This window comes from Rutilus rutilus (genome assembly GCF_951802725.1).
Source record: "Rutilus rutilus genome assembly, chromosome: 3".
In the NCBI taxonomy this organism is placed as follows: Eukaryota; Metazoa; Chordata; class Actinopteri; order Cypriniformes; family Leuciscidae; genus Rutilus; species Rutilus rutilus.
Window position 1 is genome coordinate 21,919,691 of NC_140211.1, and position 24,641 is coordinate 21,944,331.

The 24,641-nt window shown below is 38.5% G+C and overlaps 2 protein-coding genes across 3 annotated transcripts in view; both read right to left on the reverse strand.

Moving 5' to 3' along the window:
* Positions 1-356, reverse strand: part of igdcc3 (immunoglobulin superfamily, DCC subclass, member 3) — a 66,507-nt gene extending 66,151 nt beyond the window's left edge. Inside the window, exon 1 of one of the 2 annotated variants that reach the window (XR_014626959.1) lies at positions 125-297. Coding sequence is in view for 1 of the 2 variants with exons in the window: in XM_084406119.1 (XP_084262245.1) it covers positions 125-188 (64 nt within the window). In the remaining variant the exon portion in view is untranslated. Of the gene's footprint in view, positions 1-124 lie in introns of both variants that reach the window. The other variant, XM_084406119.1, reaches the window with a different exon arrangement.
* Positions 357-4,981: 4,625 nt separating this feature from the next.
* The window catches only part of igdcc4 (immunoglobulin superfamily, DCC subclass, member 4), a 77,044-nt gene continuing 57,384 nt past the window's right edge, over positions 4,982-24,641 (reverse strand). Inside the window, exons 11-20 of the mRNA XM_084404892.1 lie at positions 24,063-24,284; positions 23,448-23,546; positions 23,157-23,340; positions 22,473-22,600; positions 19,035-19,205; positions 18,786-18,920; positions 17,405-17,507; positions 7,751-7,973; positions 7,324-7,452; positions 4,982-6,370 (exon numbers count right to left, since the gene is read on the reverse strand). Of these exons, the coding sequence (XP_084261018.1) occupies positions 5,840-6,370; positions 7,324-7,452; positions 7,751-7,973; positions 17,405-17,507; positions 18,786-18,920; positions 19,035-19,205; positions 22,473-22,600; positions 23,157-23,340; positions 23,448-23,546; positions 24,063-24,284 (1,925 nt within the window). The 3' untranslated portion in view covers positions 4,982-5,839. The remainder of the gene's footprint in view (positions 6,371-7,323; positions 7,453-7,750; positions 7,974-17,404; positions 17,508-18,785; positions 18,921-19,034; positions 19,206-22,472; positions 22,601-23,156; positions 23,341-23,447; positions 23,547-24,062; positions 24,285-24,641) is intronic.

Consider the following 24,641-nt stretch of genomic DNA (forward strand, 5'->3'; position numbering starts at 1 on the left):
CACACACGTTACAACCGCTTCAGAAACATATGAAGCCGACTGCAATGTGATCAAGTTCACAGTCAATCTAGCTGACCAAGTGACCAAATACCGAGAGGTTCCCGGAGAGTAATCACACACTTACCGACAAAAGCGAACAGGAGTATTCCGAGTGAGCAAGGAGCCTGACGGCACCGTCCGGAAGCCATTTAATCACATTGAAAATAAGACGAGATGAAAAAAAAAAAGAGAAGAATAAAGAAGGTGAGGCAAGAGCGAAGACAAGGGTGGGAAAAGCAGTAACCAGCTCCTCTAGATCCAAACTACAGCCGGTGGCTCCAACATACTTGCGCCATTTTACACATCTTTCTAGGAATGTGTCAGCAGCATCTCACGCTCTCTCCTCCTCGCGACCAGAACACGCACGCACGCAAGCGCTCTCTCGCTCGCTCTCTCTCTCTCTCTCTCTCTCTCTCGAACAAAACAAAAGACACTATCTCCAGAGAGCTAGACGAAGGTAGGCCTACCTACCGTCGGGTTGTGTGCAGGACATAAAAAATTATCTTATATAAAATATATTTTATAATAAAGAGATCATAGCTGAACAAAGACTTTCAGGCACGAACTAATATAGACAGAAAAAATAAATACAGATGGAATGAGGGAGTTAATCCTAGGCTGAGGATGATGGTAATAATAACAACAACAATAATAATTTAAGTTATACATTTTTATTACATTATTGGACATTTTTGAAATAATAATCATCATCGTCATAATCGTTTAGCCTATAGTGAATCCGTTATCGTAAAGAAAGATAAAGAAAATAGTATCGGTCCTGATGTTTACAAAAATATTATTATGTAGAAATGTTGTTATAAATAATATTTCGCTTTATTTAAAACTTGAAATTTCAGGCATAGGGCAACAGCGACGAAAGAGTGCCATCTATTGGCTGTTCAACACACAATGAACATGGTTGCTTGATCTAAACCAGTTGGGCCTTGCCCAATCCTTTCTTATAGGCCCACCGCCCCAGGCCCACCAGTAGGCTATTACTCAAACACCACTACATAGACACTAAACCATAAATGTGTTGCTTTGTCTCATATTATAGGTAGCTTTATTATTTTGTGTCATTGTTAATATTATTAAAGTCATTTTAAGCACAAAACAATTGATAGGGCCTTGCTGCGCATGGCTGGAAAAAAGACTTGCCAAGTGCTAAGAGTCTCATCCACACAAATTTTTACCAAACTTGCACATTTCTGTGGTTTCTGTGTGATTGTAGGCCAAATGGGTTACAGATCTCACAAAAAAAATAGCAATTTTAGATAAATTGGTTTCACTTTATTTTGATGGTCCCTTTAACACATTCTGCTTACTAGTGTTAGTAGAGTATTAGTAGACTGATAGAGTTAAAATAAGTGGACATGTAGTTGCAAAATTACTTATAGTCAGTATAATGTCTGTTACTTGGGGGACCATCACAATAAAGAGTTAGCAGATATTAAGCAGACTGTCTACTAATACTCTAATGAGAGTTAGTGGAAGTTGTAAAGTTAGCCTACGTCTAGTCAACAGAATGTTTAAAAGGGACCATCAAAATAAAGTGTCATTTCCTGGTAAAATGTGTATTTGGAAATAAGCCACTGCAATGACTTTAGAAATAAATACTATATTTTATAGGATCCCTGTGAAGATGTGTAATTCATAGCCTAACTGAAAATGTATGTGGTATGTCTTACTGCTTTGAAGAAAAATACAAAAACAATGAGACCAATTATTTTTAGTATTAAGATGTTTATTTACATATCACAAGTTTGCAGAGACTAAGATGCTGCAAACCTCACGAACAGAGACAGTGACAGAGGAAGAACATAAACATTATAATATCATATTGTCTTCCACTGCACCCATCTATCTGGCACCAAACTCCATCCTTCACAGCTCATGTATATGATATAATTGAGTATTCATTTGATAATTCAATTATTCATAGGGAACATTTGTTCCAGTTAAAAAGATTAGATCCAATCTAGTGAGTAAATTGAAGTTATATATATATATATATATATATATATATATATATAGACTATGAAAGTCTGATGTCACAGCAAAGGAAACAAGATCTACAGATCATAGGGCTTGTAGAGTATAACATTTCTATGTGAGTTAAACAGTATTACCCATATCCCCAGAAACAGAAGCCAAATGGTCAATGAGCGCTTCTTAAATCTCTTCAAACTGTGCCTTAAACCCTTTACAATCTCTAGATTTGATTTTTACAAAGAAGGCCATGAGAACATACAAACAGACAGCAGACATACACTTGCTGTAATCTCACTGGGATAGTGTAGTTTTGTGTGTGCTGAGACTGATGTTTTGTCTCTCACATTTACCGACAGACGTCAGAGACCATACTGCTGCTGGTGTTACACAAATGTGTCCACAGTGTGCTGACAATCTCAGAAAAGCACAGGTCTGCTGGTTGGGGAGAAAACTACAAAAGAATTGATGAATTCTCACATCACCAGAATAAAAATGTCACCACAAAGCACCAAAGAGAAAACAGCCATTAGAATACACGATTTCTTTAGAAAAATGTCTGTCCATCAGTGTTACTATTTGTTGTTGCTTTCCCCCTGTCATTAAAGCCTTTATTTTACAGGATGACAGGTGAAGTTTTCATACTTCAATGCACATTCTGCCTTCCATCAGAGTAAGCCGTTGCATTCCCCTGGAGTTTTAATGCAAAGACAGGGCACCTGAGCAATAAGCACTGATTATACGCACAGTGTAAAAATGGCCCACATGCAACCTTGTGTCTGTTTTGAGAGGTATGGCTTGACAGGGGAACCCTCTGGTCATCTGATTTCTCATTTCAAGCATTTTGCTATCCATTGCTCTGCAAAATCCCAGACTTTTCCAGAAAAACACAAATGACAACCATTCCTTTGCTTAATATAGTGGCGCAGAAACTAGCCTGAAGCTTCAAAATGAGGTAAAATGAGACAATCAACTCCAGATTAAGAAAACACTGCTGCCAGACACGTGATCCAAACGTCCGAATCCTTTACACATGTAACTATATGTGCGTGTAGAAGGTATATCCGTGATTAAATTAACAAGCAGCAAATGAGGTATCTGAATTAGAACTTATCCTGAAGGGCTGCTGAAAAATAACATGCATATCTGAGAGTGACAAGACATCTGCTGACCCTGGCAAAACCACAATTTCCTTATTTTTAGACAAAACAAGAGATCAATTCATTTCCCCCACACATTCCTAATGCTGTTGGTGGGATGTGCTAACACTATAATCTGATGTATAAGACTCAGGAGCAAAGCTAAGACTGTCAGTTTGACAACACTAACATAAAAAAACAAACAAAAAAAAACACAATAATGATTTGTGTGGCAATGTAACCGTTTGTGAAAATCGAAATGACCATTGTTTGCAGTTTAAAGGGATAATTCACCCAAAAATTCTAATTCTTTTACCATTTAGCACACAAAAGAAGATATTTTGAACAATGAATGGGAATTTTTTGTCCATACAAAGAAAATCAAGTGGGTCCAATGTTGTTTCAGAAACATTCTTCAGAATATCTTCTTTTTGAAGAAAGAAGCAAGCCATACAGGTTTGGAACGACATGAGGGTGAGTAAATGACAGAATTGTCATTTTTGGGTGAACTATTCTTTTAGCACAGAACTGACAGGAATCATATTTAACAATTACATTATAATCTCAGTAAAATCATCGACTAAAGCTACAGATCAAGCTGTTGTTGACTGGCCACTGTACATCTAGAATTGAGACAACTGACGGTATGTGAGATGCTTACTGTATGTTGTTAAAAAAGCAGCCAGAGTAATTCAGACATTCATCATCTTCATTTCCTACATGATCAGCCCTGAGTTTGGCCTGCTGTACATACAAAAACTGGAATGTTTAAAAGACCATCTTAAAAAGAACCTAGTCTTGATCTAGCACCAAAGCACTATTCAGTGAAATTATTGAATTAGGAGTAAAATCAAATGACAGAGACTGACTAGACAGAGAGTTGTCGTTGACATTACGGGCAGTCCTGTCAATGACCTGAAGAAAGCAAGAGTTTGATGTTTCTCTTCCAATATAACAGCTTTAACATAAAATACACTACTTTAAATAAGCATTAAAATGCATAAAAGGGAAGCGCAATAGATACAGATCCTGCTCTCAGCAGCAATGCATGATTTTGCATGGAGGACAAAGTTTATTTACAGTTCCAGATGAACCCTAAATGGTGACAGATGCGTGGACAAAAGACAAAGAATAAGGTACGGGACAAGACCTGCCTGAGAGATGGAGGCTATTTCCTAGTTTGGCTGAAAATGTTCTTCTCAGACTCCCTGTGTAGAAGTTCCTGAGAAAAAGAGATGACTGGCATGTCAACAGGTAGATCTTATGGACACAAACCTTAAGGTCTTGAGTTAAACCATGTGTTTAGCTTCCCATTGTTTTTATATCCCTTACTTGAAGGGTGTACTGCAAAACTGTTGTGATGATCAAGTTATTTTTCTCCCATATCACAGGTCTACACAAGCGAATGAGGCTAATAACCAGAGACGAAAGTTTCAGTAACCGTTACACAAGAACACAGACACAGAGTGAGAAGGGCTGTAGATTCTGCTATTATTCAAAGGCTATGAATCAGACGGCTTAAAAACCGCACATAAGAAGTCGCCTTCTTAATTACACTCATAAAATCACACCGAAAAATAATACAATCCTGTAAAGAAATGAGGTAGTGCTGTTGACTGAGAAAAACTTGGAGCATGAATGAGTGTGATGTGTCTTTACAAGTACACTCAAGAGTTGAAATGATACAAAATGTACATGAGTGTTCTTTTTGTATTGGTTTCCTTCATTTTTGTCATGTTTTTCTACATGTTTTTAATACAGCAATCATGTATATACAAATGCACCTTGAATTTGAGACTCCTGAGACGCTACGCTCCAGTCAAGGAATGTGGGTTTTTATTTGTATTGTATTCAGGTTTGTGTTTGCATGCATTTATGTGAAGATGTTCCTTTGATCTGACCAAGTTAAAGGGACAGTTTACCCAAAAATGAAAATTCCAGACCTGTATGACTTTCTTCCCTCTGCAGAAAACAAAACAAGATATTTTACAGACGTTTTTGTCCATGCACAGGTTCGGAACGAGTAAATGACGAAATTTTCATTGATGGGTGCACAATCCCTTTCAACTCGAATAGACGGTTACGCAATATCCACGTAGAACTGAAGAAGGTGCTATTTTTCTGTAATAACCATTTCGAAAGCACAGATCTATGTGTTTGTGTGTGGCAACCCTGAGACAGCAGGAGGTGGTACTTTGTGGCAGGGTAATCTTCTCTGACAAAATGGGTCTCCACCCACTGGCACTGATCTCGGATCGATCCGTGACATCTGTCCCGTGAATGAGTTCTGTTTCCATAAGCAGGGCTGATTTCAGGATCCTTCGACTTCACCTCAGAGTAAGAACACTCTGACCTCACGTGTGCATGTAAACATATAAACCAATTCAGCACATTCCATACATGCACACAAAGAGGAATTAAAGTGTGCCACTGATATGCCATAAAATGCATATCCATGGATACTAGTGCTAAAAAAATATTCTATATGTACATACATATAAAATAATGGAACCAAAAGGTTGCAATAAAACAGCCGAGAGAGGAGGCAAGCGTGGCTATGAGAAAATATCTATTTCTCCAGCAGGAAGGTGCCACTCGTTGGTCTCCACTGTTGTCCTTCTCTGTCCCAGAACTTTAGGAACACCATTTATTACACTTCTCTTCCTTCCAGCTTAGGGGTACACATAGTTATGCACCCCTGAGGTAGAATGGACAAGGCCAGAACTGGCGAAGGATGAGGGGGAAGTGGGGAGACCTGGTGAGGACAGAACCTTTCCTGTGGGGCACAGTCTGTGGGTCCCGTTCTCCAGGGTCTCTGCCTTTGACCGAAGGGGTTTGGACGAGTGGAAGCCATTAGTAAGCCCCACTCCTTGGTTTTTGGCACCACCCACAGTTGGCTGGCTAAGCTCACTCTCAAATGGTCCATTGTGATTGGACAGTACTTCAGAGATGTGAGTGCTGGGGGTTGGAGATGGAGATTGGGTCTCAATGTTGTCCTCGCTGTGAGCACAAGGTGGATGAGGGGTTGATGGAGTTGCCTTGTCTCCAGGAGAAGGGTGCTGGGAAGATGGAGACTCGAGACAGAGCTCCATGTCGCTTTGTGGACCCTGGTCAACTGTTGTGTTAGACAGCTGTGAATGCACAATGACTTCAGCCTCCACCTGGTTCTTGCTGAGGGAATACAGCCTCTCCACATGCCCGCTCTGCAAATACAGCAACAATGCTAAAAACAGTTGTGCTGCTTAATATTTTTGTGAAAACCGTTATACATTTTTTTCATTCATCTTTGATGAATAGAAAGTTCAAAAGAACAGAATTTATTTAAAATAGAAATCTTAAAAATGTCTTTGTCACTTTTGATCAATTTAATGCATCCTTGCTGAATTAAAGTATTAATTTCATTAAAAACATTTGAACAGTAGTGTATCTAAAATTGTTTATATAAAACTTTGTGAGCTATTTTTAAATGGTCTATTTATCTTACTGTATACATTTTTATTTATTAATTTCCATAGTTTTTCCCAGTTTCTTACACCATGAATGTAATGGATTTGAGACACCATGACAGTTTGAATGTAGTTCTCATTTTTTTCTTCAATAATGTGTTAAATTGACAGGGCTATAATAAACATTGAATTAAGGGGTGGAAATTGCACATTGTGGGTATGCAAGGTGGAACATCACAAATTGAAATGTTAATGAGTTTGTACACTACACTACTAAGACAGCGCTATTTCACGACAAAAACAGATTTTTAGAAATGTCAACAGGGAAATAAAACAATAGGAGGAGGAAAGTTGGACAAAGGTGTAAATTCCTGCCGCCTATATCTGAGTATCTTTGAGAAGGACAGTAATTGGTAAAAAGGTATGCAGACTTCAGCTTTCCATTTCAGGTGTCACATACTAATTAGCTGTGTGTCTTCCCTACTGTCTGCTTAATGGAAATTACTTCTCTGTACATTTCCTGCTGCATGAGGCACAATCTATCAGCCCCCTCCCCCATCACACACATTCATAAATGCACAAGCAGAAGGATAATGTGCATTTCATAAGATAAAGATCCAAAATCTGTTATGCGACTTCTGTACTTCTATATTGCCTGCCTTTGACACACACGCACATACATCAGCATTATATACATTCCTTTGGCTCACCTTACTGTTCTCTGATGGTGGTCCCTCTAGAGCTCCATTGATGAGAGCCGAAGAATCCTCAGTTATAGTATCTCTATATCTAGTGATCCTATTGGCCCAATTCCGACTAACGGATCCATTCCAGGCTGACTGAGTTTGGAGCAGAAAGAAGAACTGAAAGACTGAATATACTTGAAAGATGAAAACATTCTCCTGGATCAACACCTTATGTTGGGTTTGGAAGATTCCTATTAAAGAAACAGTCCTACCCCAACCATAAGCCAAACCTAATCTCATTAGGCGATATGAACCTTCTTCCAAGACCAACAAGGATGTTGCTCCAGGAACACGTCCTACTTGGGAAAATGGTTCCATAGTACACTGTAATGTTGTACAGTAGGTGCTGGCACAGTTAACTACACTAGATCACCATGTTGGCAATGCTCACCTTGGATTCTGAAAGGCCATCATCAGTCCCTGCTACATTACCCATTAGACTCTGTTCCTCACTGGGCTCTGTGAGGGGTCTGTTGGGGTCTTGTGCACTAGAGGGCATGAGGGTTTCCAGCTCATGGCAGTCACTGCAGTCAGGTGCAGCAACAGGCACTGGACGGGCACCCTTCCTGTACTGAGGACTCAAAGAACTCGAGTCAAGTCCACCAGAGACATCCCTAACAATGGCAGAGAGAAAGATCATTAAAAGAAAAAAATCACTTAACATCTTTAATTATAAAGCTTAACTGAATGCAAATGATTTACACTTCTATAAGACCTCAGCAAATTAATGCATGTCCTGAGGCATTTCTCTTACTGTGTAACAAGTGCTAACACCGAAGATATCCAAAAGTACATACAAAATTATTTGAAACGGGTCATAAAAATAAAAATAACATATATAAACATGCATATAATGTGAGCTGCTACATAATGCTTTCAAGGTTTCCAATTTTTGTATAACCTTTACAAACAATTAAAAAGCCCTTCCTCTCTACTTTTTAAAGAGATCGACTCTGTAGCACCATTGACCATTGAATTTTACAAAGAGTACATTTCAGGGGGGAAAATTTGTATATAGAATACTGTTCAAAAATTGGAAGCACTTTACAATAAGGTTTCATTTGTTAAAATTAGTTAATGTATTAACTTACATAAACTAACAATAAGCAATACACACTTTGCCCTATCGCTTTTATATTTTATCTCCTAACTTTAACAAATCAGCACAGTGCTAAATCGACAAAGCTTGGCGTCAACGTTAAAACTAGAAACTTTTGTGACTGGAAGATTACTACAAAAAAGCGGTTTTCCTATCCAACCAGCCTCCCACTGCCATCAGCTTACATTCCAGAGAAGGGAAAACAGCTGCCTACATCCAAAAGGATAAGAACGAAAATTTGCTGCACAAACTGCCACAGACTTTTACAAAGGATTGCAGTTCTTGAAACAAAGTTACTTGCGGGACTACCAAACCAGACGGAACACACAACAGAGCTTCGGCATGGACGTCCCCCAGCATATAGCTGGTGAGTCCCAGGAATCTAGTGCTCCTCGACAAGCCATACTGAGTGTAGAGAAACAAGCCGATCAACACACTAATCGATGGCGAGACCCAAAGGCACTCGAGACATCAGATTGTCACGAGCATCACATGTTGCCGCAGTAGCATCCTCTACCCCAGATGTGGCTATGACAAGGATTGCAAATACTGGTTTCCTACCACCGCCTATACATCTTGAGAACAGATTTGAAGTATTAATGAATGTAGAAGAGGAATCTCCAGACGAGATGAATGTGATTGAACCCAGACCTAATCAGCCAGTAGCTAACACTGATGCTCAAGGCAGAGCAGACAGCGGCACTCTGCTCAGAGCGCAGCCGAGCACAGGACTCTGATAGTGGGTGACTCCATAATCAGAAACATTATCAGCAGGGATACAACTACGTGCTGCCTTCCACAAGCAACAACTTCTGATGTAAACAGGGAACTTCAGAACATTCCGATGAAACATAAGACTGCAAATCGACTTATCATTCATGTGGGGAAGAATGCTACTCAGAAAGAGCAGTCAGAACTCCTCAAGAGGGATTTCAATGAACTTTCTGAAACAATTAGAAGACTGAAAGTTCAGATGTTCATCAGTGGGCCACTTCCAGCGAGAGAAACAAATCGTTTTTCACAGTTGCTTGGGCTTAATACATGGCTGCAAAAAACCTGCAATATAAAACGAGTAAACTTCATTGACAACTTCAATCTTTTCTGGAGTCAGAGACAACTGTTCAAACAGGATGGCCTCCACCCAAACAAACTTGGTGCAAGAGTGCTAAAGGACAACACTAACTTCTCCCTCCATCACCCTTCAGCAGTGTGTGCCAATCCACTCAACCTGAATGCCACACACTCCTGGACAGAGTATACAATGGGTACGGAAAGTATTCAGACCCCCTTACATTTTTCACTCTTTGTTATATTGCAGCCATTTGCTAAAATCATTTAAGTTCATTTTTTTTCCTCATTATTGTACACACAGCACCCCATATTGACAGAAAAACACAGAATTGTTGACATTTTTGCACATTTATTAAAAAAGAAAAACTGAAATATCACATGGTCCTATGTATTCAGACCCTTTGCTCAGTATTTAGTAGAAGCACCCTTTTGATCTAATACAGCCATAGACAGTGGCTGTATTAGATCATACAGTCTTTTTGGGAAAGATGCAACAAGTTTTTCACACCTGGATTTGGGTATCCTCTGCCATTCCTCCTTGCAGATCCTCTCCAGTTCTGTCAGGTTGGATGGTAAACGTTGGTGGACAGCCATTTTCAGGTCTCTCCAAAGATGCTCAATTGGGTTTAAGTCAGGGCTCTGGCTGGGCCATTCAAGAACAGTCACGGAGTTGTTGTGAAGCCACTCCTTCGTTATTTTAGCTGTGTGCTTAGGGTCATTGTCTTGTTGGAAGGTGAACCTTCGGCCCAGTCTGAGGTCCAGAGCACTCTGGAGAAGGTTTTCGTCCAGGATATCCCTGTACTTGGCCGCATTCATCTTTCCCTCGATTGCAACCAGTCGTCCTGTCCCTGCAGCTGAAAAACACCCCCACAGCATGATGCTGCCACCACCATGCTTCACTGTTGAGACTGTATGATGAGCAGGTGATGGACAGGTGATGAGCAGTGCCTGGTTTTCTCCACACATACCACTTAGAATTAAGGCCAAAAAGTTCTATCTTGGTCTCATCAGACCAGAGAATCTTATTTATCACCATCTTGGAGTCCTTCAGGTGTGCTTTCATGTGTCTTGCACTGAGGAGAGGCTTCCGTCGGGCCACTCTGCCATAAAGCTCCGACTGGTGGATGGCTGCAGTGATGGTTGACTTACTACAACTTTCTCCCATCTCCCGACTGCATCTCTGGAGCTCAGCCACAGTGATCTTTGGGTTCTTCTTTACCTCTCTCACCAAGGCTCTTCTCCCCCGATAGCTCAGTTTGGCCGGACGGCCAGCTCTAGGAAGGGTTCTGGTCGTCCCAAACGTCTTCCATTTAAGGATTATGGAGGCCACTGTGCTCTTAGCTCTATTTTTTTGTAACCTTGGCCAGATCTGTGCCTTGCCACAATTCTGTCTCTGAGCTCTTCAGGCAGTTCCTTTGACCTCATGATTCTCATTTGCTCTGACATGCACTGTGAGCTGTAAGGTCTTATATAGACAGGTGTGTGGCTTTCCTAATCAACTCCAATCAGTATAATCAAACACAGCTGGACTCAAATGAAGGTGTAGAACCATCTCAAGGATGATCAGAAGAAATGGACAGCACCTGAGTTAAATATACGAGTGTCACAGCAAAGGGTCTGAATACTTAGGACCATATGATATTTCAGTTTTTCTTTTTTAATAAATGTGCAAAAATGTCAACAATTCTGTGTTTTTCTGTCAATGTGGGGTGCTGTGTGTACAATAATGAGGAAAAAAAATGACCTTAAATGATTTTAGCAAATGGCTGCAATATAACAAAGAGTGAAAAATTTAAGGGGGTCTGAATACTTTCCGTACCCACTGTAAATGAACACAGGACTTCACTTCAGCACCTGAATGGACATGTGGTTGACATATCACACAAGGACAATGATAACACCATGCAGCCACAACAACCTCTGCTCGAGACACAATCTCAGCTGAGCCTTGCCCACAGAGCTCACCACAGACACACTGTGACGGATTAGAAGTTTCAGCACCCAAGGATGACTTTCTGGAAAACAGCCAGGAAAACCAGGACAACATATCACAGCCTCCGGTAACACCAGAGCAACAGCCCCTCTCACCAGACATGTTATTCCTCTCTCCAGCTTCCCCGCATCTGAGCTTCTCCGAGAAATTGGAGGAACTGGTGTATGCTGGAACTAAACTATCCCACTCTTTTGCTGCAAGCCCCCAGATATCAACCAAAAAGGGGCGACCACCAAAGCCTGCGGGCCCAGCTCGCCCTCCCCCTCCTCCTGTGAGAGCTCATCAGCCTCTGCCACAATGCCAGGGCCCACACCCTCCTCCATCTGATCTAGGTGAACCAAAAACAACAGATACCAGCTCTCAGTGATATGTGTCGGGTCCCCGCTATGATAACAGTAACTTTCTCAAATGTTTACAGAACAAGCGGGAACCCAGTGTTCCTGTCTTTTTCTCTATTTCTGTTATATTACATGCTAGAAAGTCTAAGGTCTTCCCAAGCCATACAGCAAACCAATCTAATCTGCTGCCTGTTACATGTCAAACTAAGATTGCTGTGGGGGAAAAATTAATACTGTCAAGTTAGCACTTTTAAACATCCGATCACTTAAAAATAAATCACTTCTAGTCAACGACTTAACCACAAACAACCTGGATTTTATGCTTCTAAACGAAACATGGCTAGAAGACAGCTGCAGTGCAACAGTCCTCAATGAAACAGCCCCTCCTAACTTTACTTTTATGAGTGTCTGCAGAGCGGGTAGGAGAGGGGGGGTGTAGCTGCGGTATTTAAATATGTCTATCAATGTAAGCAAGTATCATTTGGGAATTACCCATCTTTCGAATATCTGGGTATTGTGTTAAAAGGTGCTCCACACATTTTACTTATTATTTACAGGCCTCCAAAAAACTCTCCAGCCTTTGCTGAGGACTTTACAGAGCTGTTATCAACAATTTCCTCAGAGTTTGACTGTTTTGCTATTGCTGGGGATTTTAATATTCACATAGATAATGCAGAAACCAATATGGCAAAAGAAATCATAACTGTATAAAATACTTTTGCTCTGACTCAACATGTACACAGAGTCATTTATGAAGGCCATTTCTTTAACACCAAGCATATCTGCGGACTCTGTTGATTCTCTCCTTGAGTCCTTTAACTCAAAAGTACAGAGTGTAATAGATGATATTGCTCCTGTGAAAGTCAGGAAGAAGAGTGGCAGACAAAAAGCACCTTGGAGAAACTCGAACAGCAGTGCAAAATATGAATAGACAATGCAGAAAAGCTGAGCGCATGTGGCGGAAGACAAAACTTGTAGTCCATTATAACATCTATAAAGAACTTTTCCAAAGTCCCTTAAAACCGCAGTTGTCAAGCCCCTCCTGAAAAAGAGCAATCTGGATAAGACCATGTTAAGCAACTATAGACCAATCTCAAATCTTCCTTTCATAGGGAAGATCATTGAAAAAGTTGTCTTCAATAAGCTGAACAAATTCTTAATCTCAAATAGATACTTTGACAATTTTCAATCTGGTTTCCGACCACATCACAGCACAGAGACAGCACTCATAAAGATAATAAACAATATTCGTTTAAATACTGATACAGGCAAAACATCAATTCTGGTACTACTCGACCTCAGTGCTGCATTTGACACCGTCTATCATAACATACTTCTTGACAGGCTAGAAAACTGGGTCTGGCTTTCTGGGATAGTCTTAAAATGGTTCAGGTCATACTTGAAGGAAGGAAGAGGTTATTATGCGAGTAAAGGAGACCATAAGTCTGAGTGGACATCCATGACATGCGGAGTCCCTCAAGACTCAATTCTTGCGCCACTCCTGTTCAATCTGTACATGCTCCCACTGAGCCAAATAATGAAAAAGAACCAAATTGCTTACCACAGCTATGCAGACGACACACAGATCTACTTAGCCCTATCGCCTAACGACTACAGCACCATTGACTCCCTGTGCCAATGCATTGATGAAGTGAACAGTTGGATGAGCCAAAACTTTCTGCAGTTAAACAAAGACAAAACTGAAGTCATTGTGTTTGGAAACAAAGATGAAGTTCTCAAGGTGAATGCATACCTTGACGCTAGGGGTCAAACAACTAAAAATCAATTCAGGAATCTCAGTGTGATTCTAGAGCCAGACCTTAGTTTCAGTAGTCATGTCAAAGCAATAACTAAATCAGGATACTATCATCTCAAAAATATTGCAAGAATTAGATGCTTTGTTTCATGCTTTCATCACCAGCAGGGTGGATTATTGTAATGGACTCCTCACTGGCCTTCCCAAAAAGACCATAAAACAGTTGCAGGTCATACAGAACACTGCTGCCAGGATTCTGAGCAGAACCAGAAAATATGAACATATCACACCAGTCCTCAGGTCTTAACATTGGCTCCCAGTTACATTTAGGATTGATTTTAAAGTATTATTACTGGTATGTAAATCACTCAATGGCCTAGGACCTCAATACATTGCAGATATGCTCACTGAATATAAACAGATCACTCAGATCATTAGGATCACATCAACTAGAAATACCAAGGGTTCACTCTAAGCATGGCGAGTCCACTTTTAGCTATTATGCCAGCCGCAGCTGGAACCACCTTCCAGAAGAGAGCTCCTACAGTAGTCACATTCAAATCACATCTGTTTTTCTGTGCATTTACTGAATGAGCACTGTGCCACTGTGTGTCTGACTGATTATACTGTATTTTATTTCTGCATCCTCCTTTTGATTCTAAACTCAAATGGCACTGAAAATTGGATAAGAGACAAACATAAATTACTTAATTGGAGAAATTGAGAGATGAAACCATGCTGATGACCTTGGTCTGTGGTGGAGTAGTGAGTTTGATGTGTCAATTAAACTTGAGGCTCTGTGGGGTGCGGACTGGATCGACTCCATTCCTAGAGCTTCCGAACAAATGTTTTTTTTGGGGTGTGGACTGATGGGCTAGTGAACCCGAGGTTCTAGTCAGTCTTAGAGCTCCTCCTGTCCGATTTTAGGGAAAAATTGGGTCTATTGGAGACGTCAAATAGATTTTTTAGGCGCATCGAAAGATCACCACAGACACAGTAAAATTCACATGGGATAATCTCACAGAATAACAAGCAGCTGTACAAAATATGATACACTAGTGTTTTGCCAGTTTATCTATTTTAATTATTTTCATAACTGTCTAAATTGTTAAAAGGTACCTGAGGGGGATTTACTCATGATGGTCAAAGGAACACTGTGGTGACTAGTACGGGGATACTAGTCCAGATTAGTACGGGGATACTAGTCTGGTGGTTTAGTTAATCCAAGGTATTGTAGTGGGGGAAACCTCGAGGGTCTCGATGATCAAATTTGTGAGCAAGTTGTGAGTGCTCACCTTTTTCAATTGAGGTGAAAATTGATCTCTCTAGAGACGTCTAGAGTTATATAGGCACATCGAGGGAAAAACCACAGAAAAGACTGACCATCATGGGAAAATCTCAGAGTATCCACTGTACGTCCGACTGACTGCGCTGTATTCTATGTATCATCTTCTGTCATCACTTTAATTCCTTTTATAACTGTTTTAATTTCCCTTGCTTTTATTTTGTGCTTATTTTCTATGCAAAGCATTTTGAATTGCCATAGTGTGAAATTTTAATTCCTTTCTATGTAAAGCATTTTTAATAACCGGTTTAATTTTCCTTGCTTTTATTTTGTGATTATTTTTATTCCTTTCTATGTAAAGCACTTTGAATTGCCATAGTGTATGAAACGTGCTGTATAAATAAACTTGCCTTGCCTAATATCATCAATAAATTAAGTAAGCAAATACATCTCGATTGTTAATGTTTTGAACAGTTTTTATATTTGAATTTATCAAATGTGAAACTGCTTAGTTGGTTTATAACACTTATTGTGGAATGATAATAGTGTATGTTTATCAAACAAAGAACAGTGTATGCCTAACTGCTGCTTTGAAATTGACTTTAAAAATCAAACATTTCTTATTTCTTTTTAAAGACATACACAATGTTCCTTATTTTCAGAAATGTAACCTGCCCTTTTTCTCCTTCCCTTTTATATACATTTACATGGTGAATATTAAAGAACCAGTCATTTTATATAAAGAGCTTGGTCTCAATTTCACAGCTGGAGGTACCATTCTAAACCCCCAACCAAGAGACTGATGAGTGCAAATTAACCCAGACTCCCACAGCTTGTCAAATCTCCCACCATTAATGTCAGTGTATACTTATGTGAAAAATATACATTGAAATGTAAAGGTCACACGTGTATAATGGAGACACAGTGCCCTATTCAGACTCTGTTAACCAATAATAATGACCACAAATCTCAGAAGAAGGTGAAATGAGTTTGGTTCTCTCATTCTTTAAATGCAAAGGCCCAGCAGACTCAATCTGCCTCTGTGGCTGTTCATTAAACCAGCAGAGCTCTAATAGAGCAAGAGCAATCAGCCATGACTCTCTGTCATTCAGCTCTCAATACTCCACATCTGCTTCAGACACACACACGCTTGCACACACACTGTGAAATTGAGTGTTGTTATTCACCCATGTCTCGTTCTAGTTTAAAGTAACATCCAAAAGGTCCTTGAAACTTTCTGATTTTGAATGTAATTTGAGGAGGCTTTTCGCTGCAGCTCGTTTGTCATTAAAATCGTTTGGGGAAAACAGATTTCAGCCTAAGCTGTAATTGTTGCAGCATTGTTCTTTGTTTATGGGGTAGTTCACCTAAAAAATGAAATAAAGACACTGTTTCAGTGTTTTTTAGTCCGTACAATGAAAGTAAGAGGGCCCTAATGCTGTGATGAACAGTGATATTTTATAACACTTTATTTATATACTATTACAGTATTTATTTCATTTTAATTTTAGTTCAAGTTTCAGTAATTTTGTAATGTGTTTTTAGGGGTGTAACAATATATCGTGTCACAATATATCGCAATACAAAAATATAACAATACGTATCGTGTATAGTGACAATATGTATTGTGTATAGTTCACCCAAAATGAAAATTACTGAGAAAATGTTTTAAGTTTGAGTTTTAGTGTCAGTACTACATTAAACTACTATATAAATGTTGAATATAATGTATAATAATGCAATGGGGGAATATTTGTGGGTCCTGATAATACCAAATGTCTGATGCTACAGTAAAAGGTGGCCTACATTATTTGGAATATATCTAGTTAGTGACAGAGTGCAAGCATATTCATTTAAAATAATTCTGTATTTTCAGCTTCAGAATCATGAATATTTTTATTCTGGTGTCATCATTGGCCTGTGCATTGGATTACCAGCACCAAGTCACCTTGTTAACATTTTCCCATATGGCTTAGAGTAATCGCAATAATATCGTATCGTGAGTTCAGTATCGTGAAATGTATCGAAACGTGACATGAGGGTACCGTTACCCCAAGTGCTTTTGGCATTTTTTATATTTCTATACAGCTATATATATATATATATTTTTTTTTTTTGTGTGTGTGTAATCTCAGTACTTTAATTTATCCAAACTCATTTCAGTTATTTATCAAGGCGACCTTTCTAATTGTTTTTCTAAATAAGTTTTTCATTTAATATACTGTTTATAATTTATTTTATTTCAGCTCTATTTGAATGGCCAAAACCATTTTAGCTAACAATTACAACACTGGCCCAGTGTTGTTTCAAACACCACTGACTTTCATTGTATGACAAAAGCAGAAAAAACATACAATATTTTTTTTTTGTTTGCAGAAAAAAGATTTAGAATGACATGGGTAAATTCTATAATTTTTTAACTTTGGGTGAGCAATTTATAAATCAACAGAGCTATCTAAACTGAGAGTGTTGTGGATCTTATAGAGTTTGGACAGGTGCGTACCGTGTTTTTCCGTTGCGGAAACTGACACACATGCAGAACAGGATGCAGAGCAGACCAAGACACACTCCAACTATGATACCAGTCACAGCATGGATATCCAGCTCTGTAGGAACGTGATAGAGCAAAAGAGAGAGAGAGAGAGAGGGGGGGGGGGGGGGGGAAATCAGACAGAGAAAGAGAAAGGCAGAGTAGTTAAAAAAAAGAGAATGCATGATAGAAGTGTAGAAATCATTCATCAAGCAATTGTACATAATAAAACCTCATAGTAATTCAATACAAACCATACTTATATATATAATAATGAAATATTCATTACATTCATTATAACACAATGTATTATATTAATTATAAGTCATTATAGGACTGGTATATGCAAGTCTGTGAATTTCTGTGGCCAACTCCCCACAGAAGGTGTGTGTATATGAGGCTGGACTGAATCACTTCACACTCCCTGTGGGAGTGCTATTAATTGAGTGTCAGTGATGGGCAGAGGCAGATGGCAGTGTCCCCACACACACACACACACACACACACACACACAGATTCAGAGAAACTTAACTGCCATTATAAACAAGGGGTTTACATTGCCAAAGCAATAGCAAATATTACATACACATAATGACACATATTTTCAGGTTCATGTCTTTGTCCCAAAAGCTTCCATTTTCTGACAGCAAATGTTCACATATAAGCCAAGTGTTCAAAGCAATTCTGTAGCTCAAAGACTACTGCAAGGTCATGGGTTTGATTCAGATAAAACTTGTACTCTGAATACAATGTCAGATAAATGTGTTGTTAAAAAGCATCTACACCAAAGGCACAGGTGCAAATGTATAATGTAAACATTCAGAGGTTTCAACGAGTGGTTATGAGAGAATTATTCTTTTATATTTCCACTGAAAATCTTTGTTATAGTTTGCAAAATGGCTCACTCTCTCTCGTTTGCTCTCTAAAGTTCTATTAACACACAAAAAATGTATCACTGTAAAAAAAAAAAAAAAATCAATTTAAAATATATTTTAAAATGTCATTTTTTCCTGTGATGGCAAATCGGTTGTGCTGTTACATGAGAGGTAAAAGTTTACCTGGTGAATTTTCTTTTAATTGCAGGGCGGAACTTCCTTTAATTGATTTTGCATGGCTTATCGCTTTTAAAAGCGCAGCTCATGAAAGGGTTTCATCGGATCAATAAATAAGATAAATAAATTAAACTAGCCGACATAGTGTTACAATACTGGTTATTGATCTGTTGCTGCAAAGTATTTACTAAACCAAAACAAAATGGTGATCACAGAAACGTAATATATAAAATATGAAAAATAACCTTAACACTTATACACTCACTAAATATTGTGAAAACAGTTTTAAAAAACATACACACCATATTTCTTTGGCGGAGTATAGACATCCTTCACAGGTGAATATGGTCCCATCCCCATTTCAGTGCAGGCCCCCATCTTAAAATAATAACGAGTCCCACTCATCAGGCCCTGGACTTCTGCATTGGTGACAGAACCTGAGGGAAGAGAGTGAGAAAGGCAATAACAATTATCATATGTTGTCTCTGTGTGTGTGTGTGTGTGTGTGTGTGTGTGTGTGTGTGTGTGTGTGTGTGTGTGTTTAGGTTCACCATCATGTGTGAGGTTTATCCACAGGTGATCTGGATGGCTGATGTTGCCAGTGTAGAAGATCCAGTAGGTCAAAATGACTCCATTTGGCTCCAGTGGAGGGTGCCAGCTAACCAGAACAGAGAATGAGTCCAGTGCACTCAACTGCATATCCACAGGAGGAGAGGAGGGTCCTACGATGAAAACACACGTTTAAACCTGACCTGATTATTATCTCCCAATCATTTTGAATTGAATTAGACAATATATATATATATATTTAAAACCCATTTAGCCATTATTTCAGACTACTCATACTTAAAGTATTAAGGAATTTACCATAGTATTTACCATGGTATGTCAAAGTACAGTACTTTTCAAGAATACCATGGGACTTTTAAGGTGTTTTTGCCACTTTTTTGAAGTGTACTCTGAATGCACTAATTTAACAATAAGATACAAGATTTTCAATAAGATACAAGGAGGAATTTAATGGTGCTTTTTGATCTTTTTTTTTAGGTTGATTGTAAAAATAACTATCCACTTTGATTATATAGAAATGAGCAGCTTCCTCAGTTTGATCTCATTTTTCGTTCCACGTTAAAAAATAGGTTTTGAATGACATGAGAAAGTGTAAACAATGGTTTAAGTAAACTATCTTGTGTGCTAGCTGCTAATGCTACATAAATATAGCAAACAAAAATGATTTTTTTTTTCTCTGGTAGAAAAAACGTTTTCTAAGAAAAGCACATTCAAATGTTTGTGATGTTATAACGGTTATTGGCGCTTTTCCACTGCATGGTACGGCACGGTTCGGCTCGGTACGGTTCGACTCGGCGCGGAACGGTTCGGCTCGCTTCGCTTTTCCACTGCGTGGTACGACTCGACTCGGTACGGCACGGTTCGGTTCGCTTTAGCTCGGTTGCTTTTCCATTGCAGTTAGTACCGCTTCAAAATGGGTGGGACTGATCGTTATAGTTGCCGCCTCTACTGCCATGACATCATCGTAAACGCGCCACATTTCAAACGCACAACACAGGGGATGGTGCTCTTGATTCTCGGCATGTGGATGTTTTTAAATTAAATTAAACGTTCTTATAATGGTTTACTATATGGAAGGAAAATTCTTAACGTGTAATTAAACGTTGCGTTCATATTCTGGGCTCATCTGATTTTTTGTACATAGCATAGCCTACTTTATGATTTTAGTATCATAATGATTAATAAATGCACGCACAATTATCCGTGAACTTGATTTGAACAAATGCCTTTCAACTTGTGTGTGCAAAATTCAGAATTAAATGAATGTGCAGCAATCTTTACAAATAGAGAGTCTAGGCCTAATGTAGCCTACTGTTTTAAACTACTGCCATTAAAAAAGCGCATTTAATGTTAATGTTATGTTATTTTTTTCCATCTGCCTATGTTGATTATGAAAAGTGAACAGCACGAGACGAGTAGAGAGACATGGAGCGAGTCAGACATAATTTTGACCACTTCATTAAGTTTTGTTCACTTTGTTTTCTTTAAAGTGAATTTCGTTTTGTATAAATTGTATCTTAATTTTAATAATTTTTTCTTCAAACAATTGCCTGGATTGAATAAGAACAATTTAACCATTGAGGCGCCCGAGCGGTCACTTGCATTGTACGTTAACTGGAGCGCATCTCATCCTCAAATACACAAAGCTTGAAATGTCTTTAAACGAAATAATTCAAAACAAAAAGAAATAGGCTACTCTCTTATGTAATCCATTATGTGCATTTCTCTCTATAGGCGCGTTTACTACGAATATGGCGATCGTCAACTTCATCTTTGCCATGCACAGACACTGACAGAAAACACTATTTTATAAATAAAAATCAGTGCACGCGTTTTAATAAAATTAAAACTTTAATTGTGATCATTAAAATAATTGAATATTAAATAATTTGTGGCCAATTTTTGCTCATTTATTAATAGTAGGCTATATATATATAGGCTATATATAGGCCTAATTTTATTAAATTGAACAAGCGCAAAATTCAGCATTCAATCAAATATTCAAAAAGACTTAATAATAATAATGTTATTTCAACATAATATCTCGTTATTTCGACATAATGTGCGTGCAACAAGCAAGATGTGCGTTTGTAAATCCGGGGACGCGTGCACTGATTTTTATTTATAAAATAGTGTTTTCTGTCAGTGTCTGGCAAAGATGAAGTTGACGATCGCCATATTCTGAGAGAAATAACATTATTATTAAGTCTTTTTGAATATTTGATTGAATGCTGAATTTTTAATTTTATTTTATTTTTAATTGAATATTAAATATTTTGTGGCCAAGTTTTTCCTCATTTATTAATTATATATATATATATATATATATATATATATATATATATATATATATATATATATATATATATATATATATAAATATATACACACACATATGTGTGTGTGTGCCCTCAGCACATGCGTTAAAAATTATCCGGCGCCGCCCCTGACTGCAAGAAACAGTTTACAAGAAACTTTTTAACTGCAAGACACTACAGCGTTGGCTGTTGTCTACTGGCTATTTAAATCTAGCTGGTTTGTCTCGTGCATGGTCTCGTGTCGCAAATACAATGACACTGGTAGTGACGATTCTGTCTGACCAATCAGTGATCTTCAGTGTTTTCACGTCACATTTTAGTACCGGTACGGTACGCTTGGAACCTCAACAGAGGTGGTACCATTTAAAGCGAGCCGTACCGTACCGTACCATGCAGTGGAAATGCGCCATAAGCGTGCCGTACCGAACCGAGCCGTACCGTACCATGCAGTGGAAAAGCGCCAAAGCGTGCCGTACCGAACCGAGCCGTACCGTACCATGCAGTGGAAAAGCGCCAATACATAGCAGGTACAGTCTGTGAGTTTTAAGGAGATACTGTGAGTATAATTTCAGTTGTTGTTTTTTTTAGAGGGAAAGGTCTCTTTTGAAGTGCCCACTCTTTCTCCCCCCTCAAGGGTAGATAAAGCTCCTCTCAGTTAGTCTGACACTAAATCGCTGTGGCAACGTGCTCCTCCCTGCCATCACTTGGCTAGACTGACTGACAAGCTGAAAGACTCTTGGCCAACAAGAGGGGCAATTCCATCTGGGCTTTTAATTAAAGCCAATTATCTCCTTACGCCTCTCCCTATTAATCCCCTAACTGTTAACCTAACACAAACACACCGACTCACAATGACCCACACAATCACAGTATACTAACAGATCCGCATTCATTCATCACTTCCTACTCAAAAACTACAGACACTCACACTTGTATACACACTATAATTAAAGCTCTCACACACACACGAACAGACACATGACAGTGTGAACTCTGCCAGATTCACTAGAAATGAAACTCATGTGTGAAAAGCTTATTTTGAGGGAAAATTGGTGAAATATTCAATATATCATCTTCATATTCTAAAAGGGCTGTCCTCACTGTCTGGAAGTGTGTATTCTTCCACTGTGCTGCTGAAGGGGCCACTCATATCAACTCCGTTAGACTGCACAGCGATTTCATAGCTAGTGAAGGGCTTCAGTGATCCCAGTAAAATCTCCTGAGAAGAGCTGAAAGACAGTGAAGAAAAATACAGAGGACTGGTTAACCAATAAAGTATTTTTTTTAATAGTCAATGCTGCTATTTAGAGAGAAGTGTGGCTGATATAATGTCTCACACACAACCATTTAAAAGTTTGAGTTCAGTAAAATCGTTTCCTCACCACGGCTGAATTTATTTGATTAAAAACACATTAAAGACAGTAATTTTGTGAATTTAAAATGTAATTTCTTTCTGTGATGCAAAGCTGGATATATATATATACTGAATATACAGTATATCATATATAGAGAGAGAATGATACAATATTTACTTAAATTTCATAAAACATTTTATTACATTAATTAAATTAAAAAGACACATTTTTCATTTATTTACTTTTGGGAGATTTTAAAACTGATGCCCATCTCTAAATGGCCAAATATTGGCAAATAATTGCTGGATGAAAGAGTGTGTAAGAAAGAAGCCTGTAAGAAAAAGTAAGGATATGATATGTGCCTCTGTTTCACAATGATTGTTTATAATCTGACTATACATAAATATTTTTGTGAATATGCATGGTACACCTGGTATAGTATGAGACCAGCGATGCATTGCGTATTCCTGCGGGGCTGCAGCGTATTGTGTAGTTGATGATTCGCACATTGCTAAAGTGTGGTTTCTCCCAGCGGAGCCAGATAGAGGTGGAACTGTTCGCACGAGCTCTGACGCTGATGGGCGGCAATGGTGGGTGAGAGATTGTTTTCCGCACTAAGAAAATGATACACACACACACACAAATGTACTCAGATTTGAATCTACAGGACAGGTAGATATGATTTTATCTGTCATTGTCTTCTCATCATAACCAAACGCACCGTGTGTGAGCTTCTCTGTTCTGCCCTTCCATACAGCAGGATAACCCTCAGTCTGTTTATTAAACGCCCAAACCTTCACCTCGTACAGCCGATCAGGAGCTGAAACAACACAATCACAAATGGTCATATTGTAAAGCATTTTACATACTTTGCATTCATGCAGGTTAGACCTGTGTTATTTTAGTATTATTGATTTACTATTATAGTTTTTATTAATATTTTAAATGAGTTGAATGTTTTGACACTTTTTTTAAATGTCTATATAATTTTTTATTCATTTTCAGTTATAGGATTTTTTTTAAACTACTGTAAATAAAAAATCTGAAATTTTGCCTTAGAAACCAGCTGAAATAAAAATAAGTTTATGTTTTTTATATATATATTATATTATTTCAGTTTATTTCATGCTACAAAAATGTCCTCATGGTTTTAGTTTCAATTAACTTTATAACTTTTATAACTGCTGACAGTGACAGAAAATCAGTACCACGAACACAGTCCCTGCATTTGGAAAATATGCGCAGCTTTGTAAAAGTATATATTATATAATATTTAATTCTATTTTTATGTGAGAGTATGGCATATTTGTGAATAAAGTTACCGCTCAGCTCTCACCAAGGCCTGTGACCTCATGGTGTTTAACTCTCTTCCTCAGTTTGATCTGCTGAATCCTCTCATTGATCACAGGCTTCTCCTCATTGGTCAGCTCCTCTCCATCCACCTCCCACCAGGAAAGCTTGTAGCCTGTGATCTGAGTGTGATTGGGTGGTGGCTGCCATGTGACATGGAGGGAAAGCATTTTGGCTCTCACTTTGAGCTCAGTGGGAGCAAAGAGCACTGGAAAAACAACAAAGGGAGTTAGCGAGAACAGCGGTGTGTATTTTGTGTGCACACTAGCAGGGCTTGTACATAAGCAGTGGCACCTCCAGGACATTCTTTATGGGGGACACTGAAATTGCAAACAAATTAAACTTGTATTTTAAACAACCAAAAATAAGCCTACAAGCTTATCCCACTGCCATAATTTCATTTGTGATAAAATCACACCATATTGTATGCTAATAATTTATCATTACATCTGTCATTCAAAAGGTCAGGATGATAGCAAAGACACATTAAAGTGAGACTATAGACATTTATAATGTTACAAACATTTATATTTTAAATAAATACTGTTCTTTTGAACTTTCTATT